General features: G+C 45.6%; 1 protein-coding gene across 2 annotated transcripts in view; it reads left to right on the top strand.

The window, feature by feature from the left end:
• Positions 1-11,360: 11,360 nt before the first annotated feature.
• Positions 11,361-15,042, top strand: part of Tph1 (tryptophan hydroxylase 1) — a 21,422-nt gene continuing 17,740 nt past the window's right edge. Inside the window, exons 1-2 of one of the 2 annotated variants that reach the window (XM_028788931.1) lie at positions 11,361-11,581; positions 12,462-12,585. In XM_028788931.1, the coding sequence (XP_028644764.1) occupies positions 12,469-12,585 (117 nt within the window). In that variant the 5' untranslated portion in view covers positions 11,361-11,581; positions 12,462-12,468. The remainder of the gene's footprint in view (positions 11,582-12,461; positions 12,586-15,042) is intronic. The other variant, XM_028788932.1, reaches the window with a different exon arrangement.

Here is a 15,042-nt window from a genome sequence, read left to right as displayed (position 1 = left end):
TGACTAAACAAGGATTTTTTTTTCAAACAATTTCCAGCACAAAATCACTGTGAGCATCACAGTGGTCCCTCTCTGTGTCCCCAGAGCTCTCCTGCACCTTGCCCAGCCGGCCCCCATCTTTGCTGGAGGAGTTGCATGATGACAGTTACGAGGCTGATTTAAAGCACTACAAAATGCATTTCAATGACTTTATTACACAGGCAAACAGCCATTTCTGTTGCCTTTGTGGGCAGGGTCCAGACAGGCTGGCCAGGTGTGGCACTTCCTCTTCTGTGCCTTCGGACAGGTGAAATCCAGTCAAAATGCAGCGCTATGAAGCTAGAACTCTGCCGTGTTTATCAACCAATTCTAGGCACACTGGCTTCCCTCCTGAAAGCATTTCAAATGTTTCATCATACATAGCTGGAGTCCCCCCCTCTCTAGGGATCAATAAAGGCCAATTAAGGGCGTGGCTACTAACCCTCTGCAGGGGAGGGCTGGGGCTGTATTGATTTACTTTCCCCACATGAGTGTCTGTAAAGCCTCCTAACATCTGGCACAGCTGGGAAAGTGCCCCCTGAGCCTCTTCGAGTTGGGGTCTGGGGCATAAGCACTTATCACATGGATTTCCCTGGAGATGAGAGGAGAATCTTTTTCTGTGTTTGGCTCTCTGGGCCTGGCCACCTTTGTCTCTGCAAGGCACACTTTCTTCTCTTGGCCTTTTCATATGGTCACATTTTGCTTGTCCTGAAGTCTCCCTGATTGCCTCGGAAGCCAGGCTGCTCTACCTTGAGCTCAATCACAGAAACAACGAAGGGAGGTTAATCACGTTGGCTCACTTCCCCCTCCCCCGGCCCAGTGTAGACTCAGTGATACCGTTTTATAAAAGGTTCTCTTCAAAGATCATTAAATTAGACAAATGGTTCAGGCTTTGTGCTCAGTGGCCCCAACAAACTCTGTTTGACTTGCTTGGAGAAAGGATTGGCAGCTGTGGATGAGGCGGTGATAATGCCTCTGTACACAACACAGAGCAAGCAAGACTTCAGACATTGGGGGCAGCAGCAATTGATTCTCAGAGGGTAGTGTCTCCCATCTTAAAAGCCTGAACACCACTTTCCTAAGGATTCCTAACAATTCTGAGCAGTGTCCTTCCAGGAGCAGAGAGACACATGCTCTCTGTTTGCTTTGTTCACCTGAGCAGAGAGGCACATCTCCCTTCTGCCTTACTATCTTTTATCCAAATAGGGCATCCTAAAGCATTTGTCTTGGCTTTCCAAGTGGAACTGAGTTCTTAAAATGTGTTAAAAGATTTATTTATTTTTATTTTATGTGTATGCGTGTTTTTCTGGTGCTGTATGTCTGTATACTAGGTATGTGCCTGGTACCCAGAGAGGTTAGAAGAGGATGTTGGATCGCCTGGAACTGGAGTTACAGATGGTTGTGAGCCACTGTGGAGATGTGGGAAGATCCTCTTCAGATCCTCTGGAAGAGCAGCCAGTGCTCTTAGCTGCTGAGCCTTCTCTCCAGCCCCTTGAGTACTTTTATAATAAATATCTCAGTAATGTTGAGGGTCTATAAGATTTAAATCACCAAGTTGACACATCCCACATACCCCACAAAACTAAAAATGAGGTAATCCTTTGTATTCTTTAATCTGAAGTTTGAAGAATCTGCAGTACAGTGAGACAAAAAGCTTCCTGGGCTGGGTGAGGGAGGCCTTGAGTTCTCCACATCGATGTGTCTTTAGGTAAATGCCGGTGCACAGCTTTGTCATGACCCGTACTAACTGTGCTAACTTCTCAGTGAGTTTGAGATGAGCCTCATTTAGGGGGTGTGAGGTGATGGAGCAGAGATACTCATGTGGTTTTCAGTTATAATTTTTTTTTAAATACTGAGAAATGAAGTGGATATAAAACGAAATATGCACAGCACCATGAGTGTGTGCCCTTCCCAGAAAGTCCTGAGGCGTTATCTGCGTGAGAGCTTGCCGAAGGCATCATGTGAGCTTACTGTACTGGCCTGTGTGTGTGGCAGCACAGAGATTTGGATCTCAACTCTGGTGTAGAAGCACATTGGTGCCTAGCTCTTCCCAGATAGCCCTGGGTGTTATCAGACACAGGCCCAGAGCATCATGTGAGGGTGATAGCTCTTTCAGGGTGGGAACTTAGCCGATTTGGATCTTGAGGACTCCAGAGAGTTTGTCTCAGCCTGACCTCTCCCATTAACCACGTTTCCTCTTCAAGCTAATTTCTATTTGATTCTGACCAAACTTCGAGCATCTGCGGTATTTTCTGTGAAAGTGTGCTGCTCTGTGCTCAGACTTTCCTGATGAGGAAAGTCTTGTCTCACCGTGCCCCTCATTTCTCTCATGTACACATGTGCTGTTTGTATTCCTTCTGGACAATGTACAGAATAATTTTAGCTTGAGCTTCATCTCTCACAGGACTGTGCTGGAACCTGGGCCCTGTCAATGAAGAAATCTTTTGTATGTTTTGTTTTCTGCAACAGTCATTTTTATCTGAATAGATTTCTTTCCTTAATTGTCAATGCAAATCGCATTGCAATGTTAAAAATATTTTTTTAATCCAAATCTCAACACTACATGGATATTGGACTCTCAGTCTCTGTGTGACATGGCATTAAATGCTCATCAGGGAGCTGCAGGGGAGGCTCAGCAGCACTGGCTGCTCTTGCAGAGGGCCCAGGTTCGGTTCCCAGCACCCACAGAGCTGCTCACAACCATCCTTAACCCCAGTTCCAGGGAATCTTATGGCTTCTTTTGGCTTCCACAGGTACCAGGCATACACATGATACACAGACATAAATGTAGACAAGCATCTGTTCACAGGATCTTTAAAAAACTCCTGACTAGATCAGCCTGAGAATGACCTTGCTGCAGTGATGCTCCGAATCTGACCTCTGCATGGCAAGCTGCCACAGTATGCTCTCTGCACACCCATGTTCTGCTGTTTAAGGAAGCAGCACTCAAAACTAAGCAGGACATTTGCTGTGGACTGGGGTGAATGACGTGAAATTCACAAAGAATCAATAAGAAGTTAAAAAAAATCAGCATACCTGGGGAAGGGGGTCCTGAGAGACCCCTGCTCTACCTAAGTTGCTTTTGCCAGTTAACAGCTGCTAGTGGAGCAGGAGTCGGTTTTCTTTAAGAGTGTGGGTTGCCTCTGCTCCAGTGGATGAACCCACATTGTGTGTTTATGAGCAGCCTAATAGGATTCTGTGTTACTTAAAAGGAAGAGAACACCAGGCTGGGAGATGTGTTGGGGGTGGGGTGGAGGAGATTTGAGTGGAGGGTGGATATGATCAAGATGCACTGTATACATGTAAGAAACTAAAAACAAAACCAAACCACCACCACCACCACCACCACCACCACCACCACAACAACAACAACAACAACAACAAACCCCAGAAACCCAAACCAAAACTTATTTGGGGATTTCCCTCAAGAGTCAGAACTTGCCTGACAAGTGTGGGGCCCTGGGTTTGATTCCTAATTCACACTAAAATAGAAAGGTAAGTAGTAACAAAACCAAGGACAGTATCTTGAATATAACTTAAAAATTATTGTACAAGACAGTGGGTCTCACCACAATCCATTCATGCATGTATACAATATACTTTGATTATTTTTATATCCCCCCTCCCCTTCCCTGGGCCTTTCCCTCTTCCTAATTAATTAAAAAAACTAATTTAGTTGACTTGCTTGGATTAAAAAAAAAATGCCCAGGAGATTAGGAAGAGCTCAGAGTGTGAACATGTGTCCAAAGTCGATTAGATCTCTGTTGGGGTCTCTAACCTGCTTAGTAGTTTACTGCGTTAATGGATTACAAGTCTGATTTTCGTTTTGGTGAATAACAGAACTGTGCAGGGTGGGGCTTGTTGGAGACAGTGGGTCACTAGGGTGTGGCTTTGATGGGTATATGTTGGCCCGGTTCCTTTCTCTGCTTCCAGCCGGCCATGAGGTGACACCCTGGCTCTCTTGTGCCTTTCCACTGTGTGTTCTGTCTCTCTGTGGTCCGGAACAGTGCCTGGCTATGCTAGGCTTGAAGCCCCCCGGGCCACAAGCCAACGGGACACTCTTGCACCTTGAAGTTCTTTCCCTCTGGTGTTTGTCATGATGGAGTTAAAATATGTAGCCCTTGCTGGATAAGAGTGGGCTACTTCATGTCATTAAAGGATGAATGTTTTCCTTGCTACTTCTATGCCAATTATAAAGAAAAGCTTAAAACATAATGTGAGAAGGCATTTCTCAAAGAGAGAAACCAAGGCATGGAAAAGCTAAGCTGTCGGCTGTCAAAGAGCTAACGAAGTGGCTGTGCTGGGCTTCAGGGCCACCCCCCACCCCCAGTCTATGCTGTGAGTGCACATAAGAAAGACCTTTGCATCCTATGGAGATGATTCTGGATGCTTCACAGTTGCTTCACATCGTCTTGGCTTATGAGAAGACAGTTTACAAATCTCTCACAGTAAGGAAGAGTGGTGTGACAAGGTGTAGCTAGGGAGTGCCGAAGCATTTAAAACCTGGCATTACATCTCAAAATTACTATCCCCTTTGGTGACTGCTAGATTCAGATGGCAGTGCCCTAAGGTATAAGTTTCCCAAATCCCCGGGTAACCACACAGATCACACGGCGATCAGCCCTGGAGGGTCCACCACTGGCTGTTGAACGAGGATGAGAGAGAAATAAACCTTTACGATGCTGACATAATAAAGGGACAGTTGGTCACCGGGGATAGTCGTCACCATCCTTAGCACATATTAGTCAGATGGAAAAAATTTCATATTCTTTTACATTTAAATGGGACACCCATAAAACAGGTGATTCAGACTCTCTCCCCCTCCACCCCGCATCAGAAATCATATGTGCACGTTTCCCACCTCCTTTGCAATAAAGCAGGGGAAGAAACACACACATACACATGCATACGCAAGTACACACACACAAATACATAATTGAAGAGAAATCAATTTTAAAACCTTTAAAGAACCATGTCTTCTGTAGGTGTCATATGAGCAAAGGGTTTTCCTTTTCCCCTTCAATCTACAAAGGAGGTTTTTTTGCTTTTGTTATTTTTTTTCCAAAAATATATGTTAAATTTTACTGAATGTGCTACTGACATTTTCTGGAGTGGTTGCATGGTTCTTTTTCATTAGGAGTAAATCACTTTTACCTTTCTGGGATGGAATTCATCTTGGTGTGGAATAAGCTCAGACGTCGTATTCTGGATGGGTGTGCGTTGGAGGGAGCAAGACCAGTGAGAGATGGGGACGCTGGGGTGGATGTGATTAAGATACATCGTGTATGTATATAAAATTCTCAGAGAATAAAAAATCGTTTTAAAATTGAGACAAGGGTGGTCTTTCTATGGCATTTTCAATATTTGGACCTCTCCCTTGGTTCAAGGTTAGTTAGCTACTATTTTCCCAGAAAATTATTCACCATGACATTTCTCATAAGGTTCTTCTCCCCTCTCCTTCCCTTCTTCTCTCTCTGTTCACACTTCTAAAAATGTGCGTGTGACAGCGGGTGTGGTAGCACATTTCTGTAGTCTCAGCTACTTGGGAGACCGAAGCAGTCTTGTCTGGTCACTCAAGGCCAGTCTGAACAACATAGTGAAATCCAAACTGGTGTGTGCGTGTGTGTGTGTGTGTGTGTGTGTGTGTGTGTGTGTGATAGAGAGGGAGAGTAAAAGAAAGTATGTACATACATACATACATACATACGTGTGTACCACTCTGTATGTGTGCCACTCTGTGTGTGTATGTGTGCGAGCATGTGTGTGTGGAAGCGAAGGTTTCAATAGAGGCCGGAAGAGGGTGTCAGATCCTCTGGAGCAGGAGTTACAGGTGGTTGTGAACTGCCTGAAGTCGTGGCTGGAAACCAAACTCAGGCCCAAGAGCAACATATGCTCTTATCTGATGAGCCATCTCCCCAGCCCCCAGCAGACATGGGGGCTGAAATAGACCCACGGGCCTCCCCTTTTCTGAAGAGAAATGGAGGAGGAGTGACTGGAGGAGAGGGAAGGCGTGGAGGAAGGACTGAGGGGAGAGAGAGGACAAAAAAAAACAGAGTCTGGATGTACAGTAAATAAATGAATTCATTAATTAAAATAAAAAAAGAAGAAACACTCCCAGCAAAAGCTGGAATAAACAAGGATGCCATAGACCGTGTTCCTAATGGCCCTAATGTGCACTCCTGTGTTTATTCCAAATTCCCTCTCTGTGCCTGTCACATCCTGCCTTACCTACAAGCCGCCATCCCCATGTTTATCAGTGTCACTTGCTTAGAAAGCTGGGACGCCTTTCAAGAGTCTTCAGATGATCTGATTTACACACCCAGGAAGCCAGGGGCCCTTCCAATGGACCTATTAGAGCCGGTGAGGTGGCCCCTCCCCTGTCTTCCTCATCCACCATCTTTCTTCTCTAAGTGGGTTGATCCATCTCCAGTCTATCCTACCTTTAGGAAACAACAACAACCTTTAAAATCCTACCTCACCCTCACAGTCTTCCCACTCTGTCCCTGTGCTTTTCTGCTTTCTGTTGTGAACCTGGTTCATTTCCGTTTGGTATCAGTCACCCCCGTTGGCTATAAAAAAAAAAAACATCAGAAATAAATTGTGAGATATAAGAGACTTTCTGTGAATTTAAAGACAAATGGAAGGTTTTGGTGGGAGCAGCTAAGGTCCATAACCTTGAGAGCCCATGCGTATGTCACTAAGACGGCACAGCCTCTTCAAGGTTTGGGAGGCTGAGACTTGAGGTGTCTGGAAGTTTGAAAGGCCTGCCCAAGTGTTGTAGTGAGACCCCCTCTGGATATCTTTTAAAATGTGAGAGACAGCCTGCTCACAAGAGGCTGCACTTGTGAACATTCGTCTAAGGTCTCAGCTTAACTAGCGATTGCAAAGGCTGCTGAATAGTGAGTGACTCCTCTCTGACGGTCACATGTCCAGGAGTGCAGGGGAATGTCCACTGCTAGTAATGTTGGACAGAGCCCTAGACCCCTTTGAGGGGGAACGGAAGGTGGTATAGTACTTTCAGAAAGCAAGAGGGCCTTCCAAATCTGGAATCCACTCTTCAAAAATGCTGGGATAAAAGCATTTGTTTTTGAGGCAGGGTTTCATTGTGGAGGCCAACCTGGCCTCAAATTCACTATTCTGCTTCTGCCTTCCCTGTGCGGAGATTACAGACATCATTCTTGACATAGCTGCATGTACTTAAACATAGTCATGCTTAACATATCTGCATGTACTTAAACATAGGTTCTATCAGTTATTTGGCATTCATTTTACATGTTTATTTATGTGTGTACAAGTGTGTGAATGTACAGGTATGTATGGTGTGTGTGTGTGTGTGTGTGTGTGTGTGTAGGAATGCACATACCACAGCACATGTGAAGGTCAGAGGACAACCTGGGGTGCTCATGCACCCCTCCCCTGTTGTTTGATACAGAATCTCTCTCTATGCTGTTTGCTGCTGGATCCATACACAAGGGTCGCTGGCCCATGAGCTTTGGGGATTCTTTGGTCTCTGCCTCTCATCTACTTCAGAAACACTGTGGTTATAGACATGTGCTGCTCAAGCTGGCTTCACCTGGATTCTGGGGATTCACACTCAGGCCCTTACGCTTGTGGCAAGCACCACTCAGCCATCTCCTCAGCCCACCTTCTTGTTTTTCTGGAACAAACATTCTTTTTGTGATTTGGAGCTCCCAGTTCAGCTGAGCTGGATGGCTAGCAAGCCCCAGGGATCTTCTCGTCTCCCCCTCCCCAGAGCTGGGATGTCAAGCATGTGCCACCACAGTTGGCTTTTTCTTGAGTTCTACGAATTGAATTTAGCTCCCCATATTTGCAGAGTAAGTGCTTTACTGACTGGCCCATCTTTCCAGCCAATATTAATGATGATGATAATAATATTATATACCATGTATTATATATAATATTAAACACTAATATAATATAGTTAATATATTTTATTATATAATAATGTTATTATTTTAATAATGTTTTGAGATGGTGGGCTTGATATGTTGTCAAGATAGGTCTTGAACTACTGGAATCAAATGACTTTCCTGCCTCAGTGTCCCAGGTCTCTGGGATTACAGATGTGCACCACTGTGGCCAACCTCTCACAGTGAGTTATTGAGAAATAACTGGATGCCTCTGTGCCAGGCACTGGGCTAGCCAGGGAAGATTTAGCATAAAAAAATACCCCATTGTTTCCTGTGTGGAAGAGTTGAGTGAACAAACAATCACATAGATAGCTCTGTAATGACGTATTTACAAGTACTCTGTAGGGAAGGGTGGGAAGTAAGACCCTAAATCTAACAGGCAAGTCAGTGCAAGGCTGTCTCCAGATGGTAGGTTTCTCCCATGTGTCTTCATTTAAAAGTGTCCCATTGAGCCCAATGGCAGCCCTCAGGGTGGACTTCCAGACGCAATGTTGCTATTTAGAGAGGGTAAAGGGCATTAAGAAACCTAAGAGAGCTGGCAGGATGCTTTAGCTGCTGATGGTACTTGCTGCCAAGCCTGATGACTTGAGTTCATTTTCCAGAACCCACAGGAGGGAAAGAGAGAAACTGACTCCTGCAAGTTGTCTTCTGATCTCTGTATGTACATCATTGTGTGCGCGCATGCACGCACACGTGTATGTACAATACACATAATAGAAAAGCGAAAAGATGCATGGCAGAGAAGTGTGTGGGGGTGGATGCCTAGAGGCTCATGGAAGTTTCCAGCTTTTCTCAGCCCACCAGCGTGCCCCAACATCAGCTTTTCCATCCACCTCAGGGCTCATTAAATGAATTGGCTTTCTCTCTTTTTTAAAGTGAGGGCCAGCCGGGCCATGGTGGGACACACCTTTAATCCCAGCACTTGGGAGGCAGAGGCAGGCGGATTTCTGAGTTCGAGAGTTCAAGGCTAGTCTGGTCTACAGAGTGAGTTCCAGGATCGCCAGGGCTACACAGAGAAACCTTGTCTCTAAAAAACCAAAAAATAAAATAAAATAAAATAAAATAAAATAAAATAAAATAAAATAAATTAAAAAAGTGAGAGCCATTCATGTCTTAGTTAGACACCCAGCTTGGGAATGGCAGCATTGACCTCAGCTTGGTCCCAGGTCTCTCTGGCCTCTGTTTTCATGATACTGAGCAAGAACACTGGACCTAACATCAGAATGCCTCCACTTTCTTCTCACTAACCCGTGCAGGGGAAGGCTGTAGAGCTCCTTGCTAAGGGCCCCAGTTTCCTGATCCACAATGCAAGCACGATTTTTAAACTCGTAGAATTATTTTATAGATAAAAGGAAAACCTATGCAAGTGTATTCAGTTTATACACATTGATCATTTGACCTGAGTTTTCAAAAACCTGAGAAAAGAATATCTTACAATACAGAATGTTACATAGACAGCTGACCCCTCCTCATCCAGGGCTCACACAGCTGCTGATTCAACTCTTAACCTGCACTGAAGGAGGGGCTGCATGGAAAGGCTGGGGGTGTTGCTTGTGCAGAGTGTTTTCCTTGTTAGTCAAGGCAGCACTATTATATCTACATAGCAGTTAAATTACATTGGGTACTGCAAATAATCTAAAGATAAAACCTTACAGGAGATACACATGCTATGGCACATTCCTTATAACAGTCCAGAGCATCCCCCAGACTCAGGCATCTGGAAGCTTCCTAGGACTAGTCTCCCAGGATAAAGAGGAGCCACGGTTTGGCCCTTTAGTAGAGCGCCTAATAACGGATCACCAACAGATAAATGCTATTTGGCTTCTGTGCCTAGTTCGTATAGCAGAGAAAGTGACGTTTCCGCAGGCACAGCATCGCTATCTGCTTGCATCCTACATTTCTTCTTTTTTATCACAAGAGTAGTGAGCATTTCTAAACGTCCAGTAGTTGTTCTGTCTAAAGGATAAGGCTCTACTCAGGAGGATAACCCGGAAACTCAGGGATAGGCCGGAGACGGGGAGGGAGAGGGGAAGTCCTGCTTTGGTTTCTAATCTCAAAGACTGGGTCCAAGCCCGCGGGCGGGAGGTCATTGTGTCAATAGCAGGTGTGATGATGGTTTGGAGGGAAGTTCTAAACGGATTGTTTAATCTTACTCAGACTTTTTGTGGCTGAGGATGAGTCAACATTAACTTAATTAAAACTCCACGAGAATAGCTGTGAAAGAGCTGGGCGCCTGGGCTGCGGGTCAGCGACTAAGGTCAGCGTGAGCCGCTCCCTCCCACTCCGGCGCTGTTGCCGCCCACACTCGCACTGCCCCATCCTCACTAGCTGTGCGCCCGCCCGGCGCCCATTGGCCGTTCTGACGATGCGCTTCTCCTATAAGAGGCGGCAGCTCCCTTCCGCAGGTGACACTCTGAACTCCAGTAGCTCTGAGGTGAGTGGGTGAGTGGGGTGGCCCCTCTCCGGGACCCCGGATCAGAGGTCTCCCGGCACAGACAGAACCAACCTCCAGAGCTCCACTCTTCGTTTCTTAGAGCTTCTTGGGGGACAGCAGATCCTATTCTTGAGGACCTCCTGTGTGCCAGGAGCAGACTGTCCCACGTTGGATTTCGGCTTTATAGGGGAACCCTGTGTCTCTATGACTTCTTGTCAGCAGAAACAAACATTAGTCTTCTTTTTTCCACCCAAGGGGTAATAGCTCTTTTCTTCTTCCTCTATAATGAGACCTTCCCTTAAGCTCCATCAAAGGAAGGGAGTCTTCGATGCTAGACCTCTCAGCACCGCATCTGCGCTCTGCAGCTCTGTCCTAAGTCACGATCACAGGCATAGGCCCTTGAGATTCAGAGCTAGTTAACACTCCAAGTAAACGTAACCCTGATTAAATGTAACTATCTGATTTTCAGAGGTTTAAAGTGAACTCGGTTGATGTTTCACTCTAGCCATCTTGGAATGGAGGTGGAGGATACAAGCCCCCAGAAGTCTGTGCTTGTGGGATGCCAAGGGTGGAATTCTTTTTCTTTTTGAAGACAGGGCTTCTCCATGGAGCCCTGGCCGTAGCTCTGCAGACCAGGCTGGCCTCAAACTCACAGAGATTCACCTGCCTCTGCATCCTGAGTTCTGGGCTTAAAAACATGTGCCACCACTAGTGGGCTCAAGGGTGGGATCTTAACTGAGTGTTCTGGGGTCACATACTCAGTTACTGGAGTTCACATTGCCATGTGTTGTAGCTGCTGCCCTAAATCTTTCTGATCGTCTGGAGGGAGGTATCGTCTGCCTTGTCCTTCTGGAGGGTTCCTTTATCTCCCCTGTGCTTGCTTAAGCTTTTTTGCTTGCATTTCATCTCCACTTCATCTCTACTTCCTGTTTAGAAAAGAAAATCAGTATCCCCAGGGATACTTTCCAAACCATTCATTGTAGCTTTCAATCCTACCTTCAAACTCTGCTCCCAATTTCAAAAGCCTTACCGTGCTTCCCAGATGAGACTTCGAAGCTTCCCTTACTGGTGGTGAAGCCAAGGAAGGAAAGAGTCGGTGGCAGCCTTCACTGTGCCCTGCCTGCTAATCAGACGGACTTCTTCTCAGCAGGTCTTATTTCCAGTGCTGGATCCTGCACACTGGGGCATCTTCATTCAGGTGAGGATCCTGCCCTGCCTTTGAGGATGACTTCTTACCTTTCAGAGTGATCTCCTACCTTTGAGGGTGACCCCTACCTTTGAGGGTGACCCCTACCTTAGAGAGTGACCCCTGCCTTTGAAGGTAAACCTCTTTCCCTTTAAAGGTGACAGTGACCCTTTTATCTTACCTGGCTAGAGAGGGTTCAAAGAGGGAATAGAAGGCTAAAGAAGGAAAGAAATACCAGAGAAAATAATGGGGTTCTAACATGGGCCTTGGGATTGTTGAAGGAATGCACCGAGGCTAGGCAGATCAGCAGGCAGCATTGCTAGTGCTGTAGGGATGTGGCTGTCAGCACAGGGACCTGATTTTAGGTCAGTCTGAAAGTGTTCAAGACAGCAGAAAGATGTCCACTGTCAAAGACCCAGTGTAAACGTTCGTCCTCACCTCTAATAGCCGTGTGAGCACTGGCATGTTCGTCTATTGAAGCTCTAGCTGGGTTTACAAAGGAAACAGAGGCCTCGCTCCTATCTGAAGGGGCTTTACAGCGTCTTATGGTAAAAGACTTGTGTGAATGAAGCACGTAGGGAAGCGACTCATGCATGATCCGAATTCGATGGGCAGTGAGGTAGACCTTCACAGAGGTCTCAGTTCGGGGCTGAAGTTCAGGAAGACTGAGCAGAAAAGGGAAGCACAGAGACACATCAGGTTCTCTTGCCATTCTGGGCACTATGCTGGACGGTGTCTAACCTTCTGTCCACTACCATCTGGAAAAGACTGTCTGACACGTGGGTTTAGCAGATAAAGGAATGGGAGCGGGAGGTGGATGGAGTCATCGCTGCTGCCCCCTGCTGGCTAGCTCTGTGCTTAGCACGCATTTATCTGAGCTTTCACACTTCAGATTCACCATGATTGAAGACAACAAGGAGAACAAAGACCATTCCTCTGAAAGGGGGAGAGTGACTCTCATCTTTTCCTTGAAGAATGAAGTTGGAGGACTCATAAAAGCACTGAAAATCTTCCAGGTATGGCTTATTCCACAAAGACCATCTAAAAACGGGTCTCAGAAATTCTATTAAAATGTAAGGTACTGTCAGTCCGGTCCCCCAGAGATGGCCTTAAGTCTCTTAACGTGCCTTGCTATCATATTGTTCAGGGAGTGGAAAGATAGCTCAGCAGTTAAAAACACTTGCCGTTCTTGCAGAGGACACCGATTCAGATCCCAGTGCTTACACCAGGCAGCTCACAACCGTCTCTAACTCTGGTTTCAGGGGATCTCATGACCTCTTCTGGGTACTGCACCTGGTACATGCACAACACTCGGGTACAAGCACTTAAAATAAATAAAATATGTTCAGTTCTGTGGTGTGGGTAAGAAAGAGAACAGCCTAGGAAAGACGAGACACAAATAGCTGAGAAGGAGGTTGGGGGAGGAGTCACTGCTTAAGTGTTGAGAGATTTCAACCAAACAAAGCGTTTCACACTTAACTAAATGCCTAGCCATGCAATATTGATACTATTTAATGACATATTAATATTTTCAAGTGACAAAGTAACAAGGACTCTGCCATTGTGTCAGCAGCTGCTGTCAGAGCCTCATTTCACATGGCTCGCAAATATTTTCAGTTTAATATAGTGAGACTGTGGGTTATTGTGCATGTATGAGCCTTAAAATGTTCCTCCTTACAATTTTTATTTTTTATTTTTATTTAGTATGTGTGTGTATTTTTGTGTGCAGCACATGTGCCCTCTCTCTCTCTCTCTCTCTCTCTCTCTCTCTCTCTCTCTGATGGTCAGGAGTTGCAGGAGTTGGTTCTCTCCTTCCACTGTGTGGGTTCTGGGATTGAATTTAGGTTGCCAACTTGGTTGCAGGCTCCTTTACCTGTGGAACCATTTTGCTGGCCCAAATGCTTCTTAAATTTTTGACCCAGGAATGCCATTTCCATGAAACTGTGTGTGTGCGCGCACGTGTGTGTGTGTGTGTGTGTGTGTGAGAGTGTGTGAGTGTGTGTGTGTGAGTGTGTGTATGAGTGTGTGTGAGTGTGTGTATGAGTGTGTGTGAGTGTGTGTATAAGTGTGTGTGGTGTGTGTATGAGTGTGTGAGTGTGCGTGAGTGTGTGTATGAGTGTGTGTATGAGTGTGTGAGTGTGTGTGAGTGTATGAGTGTGTGTGAGTGTGTATGAGTGTGTGTGGTGTGTGTATGAGTGTGTGTGGTGTGTGTATAAGTGTGTGTGTGTGAGTGTATGAGTGTGTGTATGAGTGTGTGTGTGTGTGTGTGTGTATGTGTGTGTGTGTGTGGTAGGTGCACATTGCAGAGGCCAGTGGAGGATGTCAGGTCATTCTCTATCATTCTCTGCCTTATTCCTTTCAGACAGAGTCTCTCATTGAGCCTGGGTCTGGGCTGGCATCCAGCAAGCCTTGGAGATTCCTCTTTTCTAACCCCACATTGTGGCGGTTACCTGCAAGTGGCTGCACCAGGCTTTTATGTGGGTGCTGGGGATTCAAACTCAGAGCGTTATGCTCGAGCAGCAGGCACTTTAAACACTGAGCCATCTCCCCAGCCCCTCTCCTACAGTTCTCCTGATGAAATATGGGTGAATCAGACAGAGCATGGTGTTTATTGAACACTTCTTATGTGTGGTGTACTGGATTCTATACTAAACATGTGGTTTCGAACAAACCAGACATGGTACCATCCTTCACACAGTGTATGATCTGGACAGAGCGACGGACATTAAGCAAGCAGTTTAGTGAGTGCACAACTACATAGGTGTAAAGAGAGACACTAGGTCCTGTGACATCACTGAACTGGAGGCTCTAACCCAGTTCAAGGACTCAGGGACACAATAATTTATTTCTAACAGACCGTGACAGGCTAAGTCTTGGTGCTTGAACACCACATGGCTGGACAGGTTCCAGATTTGTGTGCACACAAATCCCTTATTAGCTAGGTGGTCATTGGGGGTTAATGTCTCCCATTGTCTCTCTGCATGTCTCAATAAAATAAGAGAGAACTCTGCCTACTTCATGTCATTAGAAAGTAATAGTTAAACTGTTCAAAGTGCTTGAGGTTGTACAAAGTAAACAGTCAATAAATGTTGACTATCAATATCAAGCAGGTTTATTACCCAAGACATGTTATTTAGTCATTCAAATAAGAAACATGTAGATGTGGACACTGCTCTAGAAGGGCCTGAGACTAGGGCTCCTGCCAATGGCAGAGTCTTAGCCAATTCCTGTCAGCCTGTTTCTCTCCCTGGCCTCTTTGGTGAGGCGTTATAAAACATCAATATTACTTTCATTCCCTCCCTTGCTCTGTGAATTAATTTGTTTCCTAGTGTAATTAATTTTGGTACCATCTCTCTTTGTTCCTTTACTCCTTTGCCCAAATTTAATACTACACTATACTACACTACACTACATACACCACACTACATACACTACATACACTACATACACTACATACACTACAGTACACTACA

The sequence above is a fragment of the Grammomys surdaster genome, unplaced genomic scaffold (genome assembly GCF_004785775.1).
Source record: "Grammomys surdaster isolate TR1022 unplaced genomic scaffold, NIH_TR_1.0 125769, whole genome shotgun sequence".
Taxonomy (NCBI): Eukaryota; Metazoa; Chordata; class Mammalia; order Rodentia; family Muridae; genus Grammomys; species Grammomys surdaster.
Note: the sequence above shows the minus strand (reverse complement) of the source record. Positions and strands in the feature narration are given on the sequence as shown.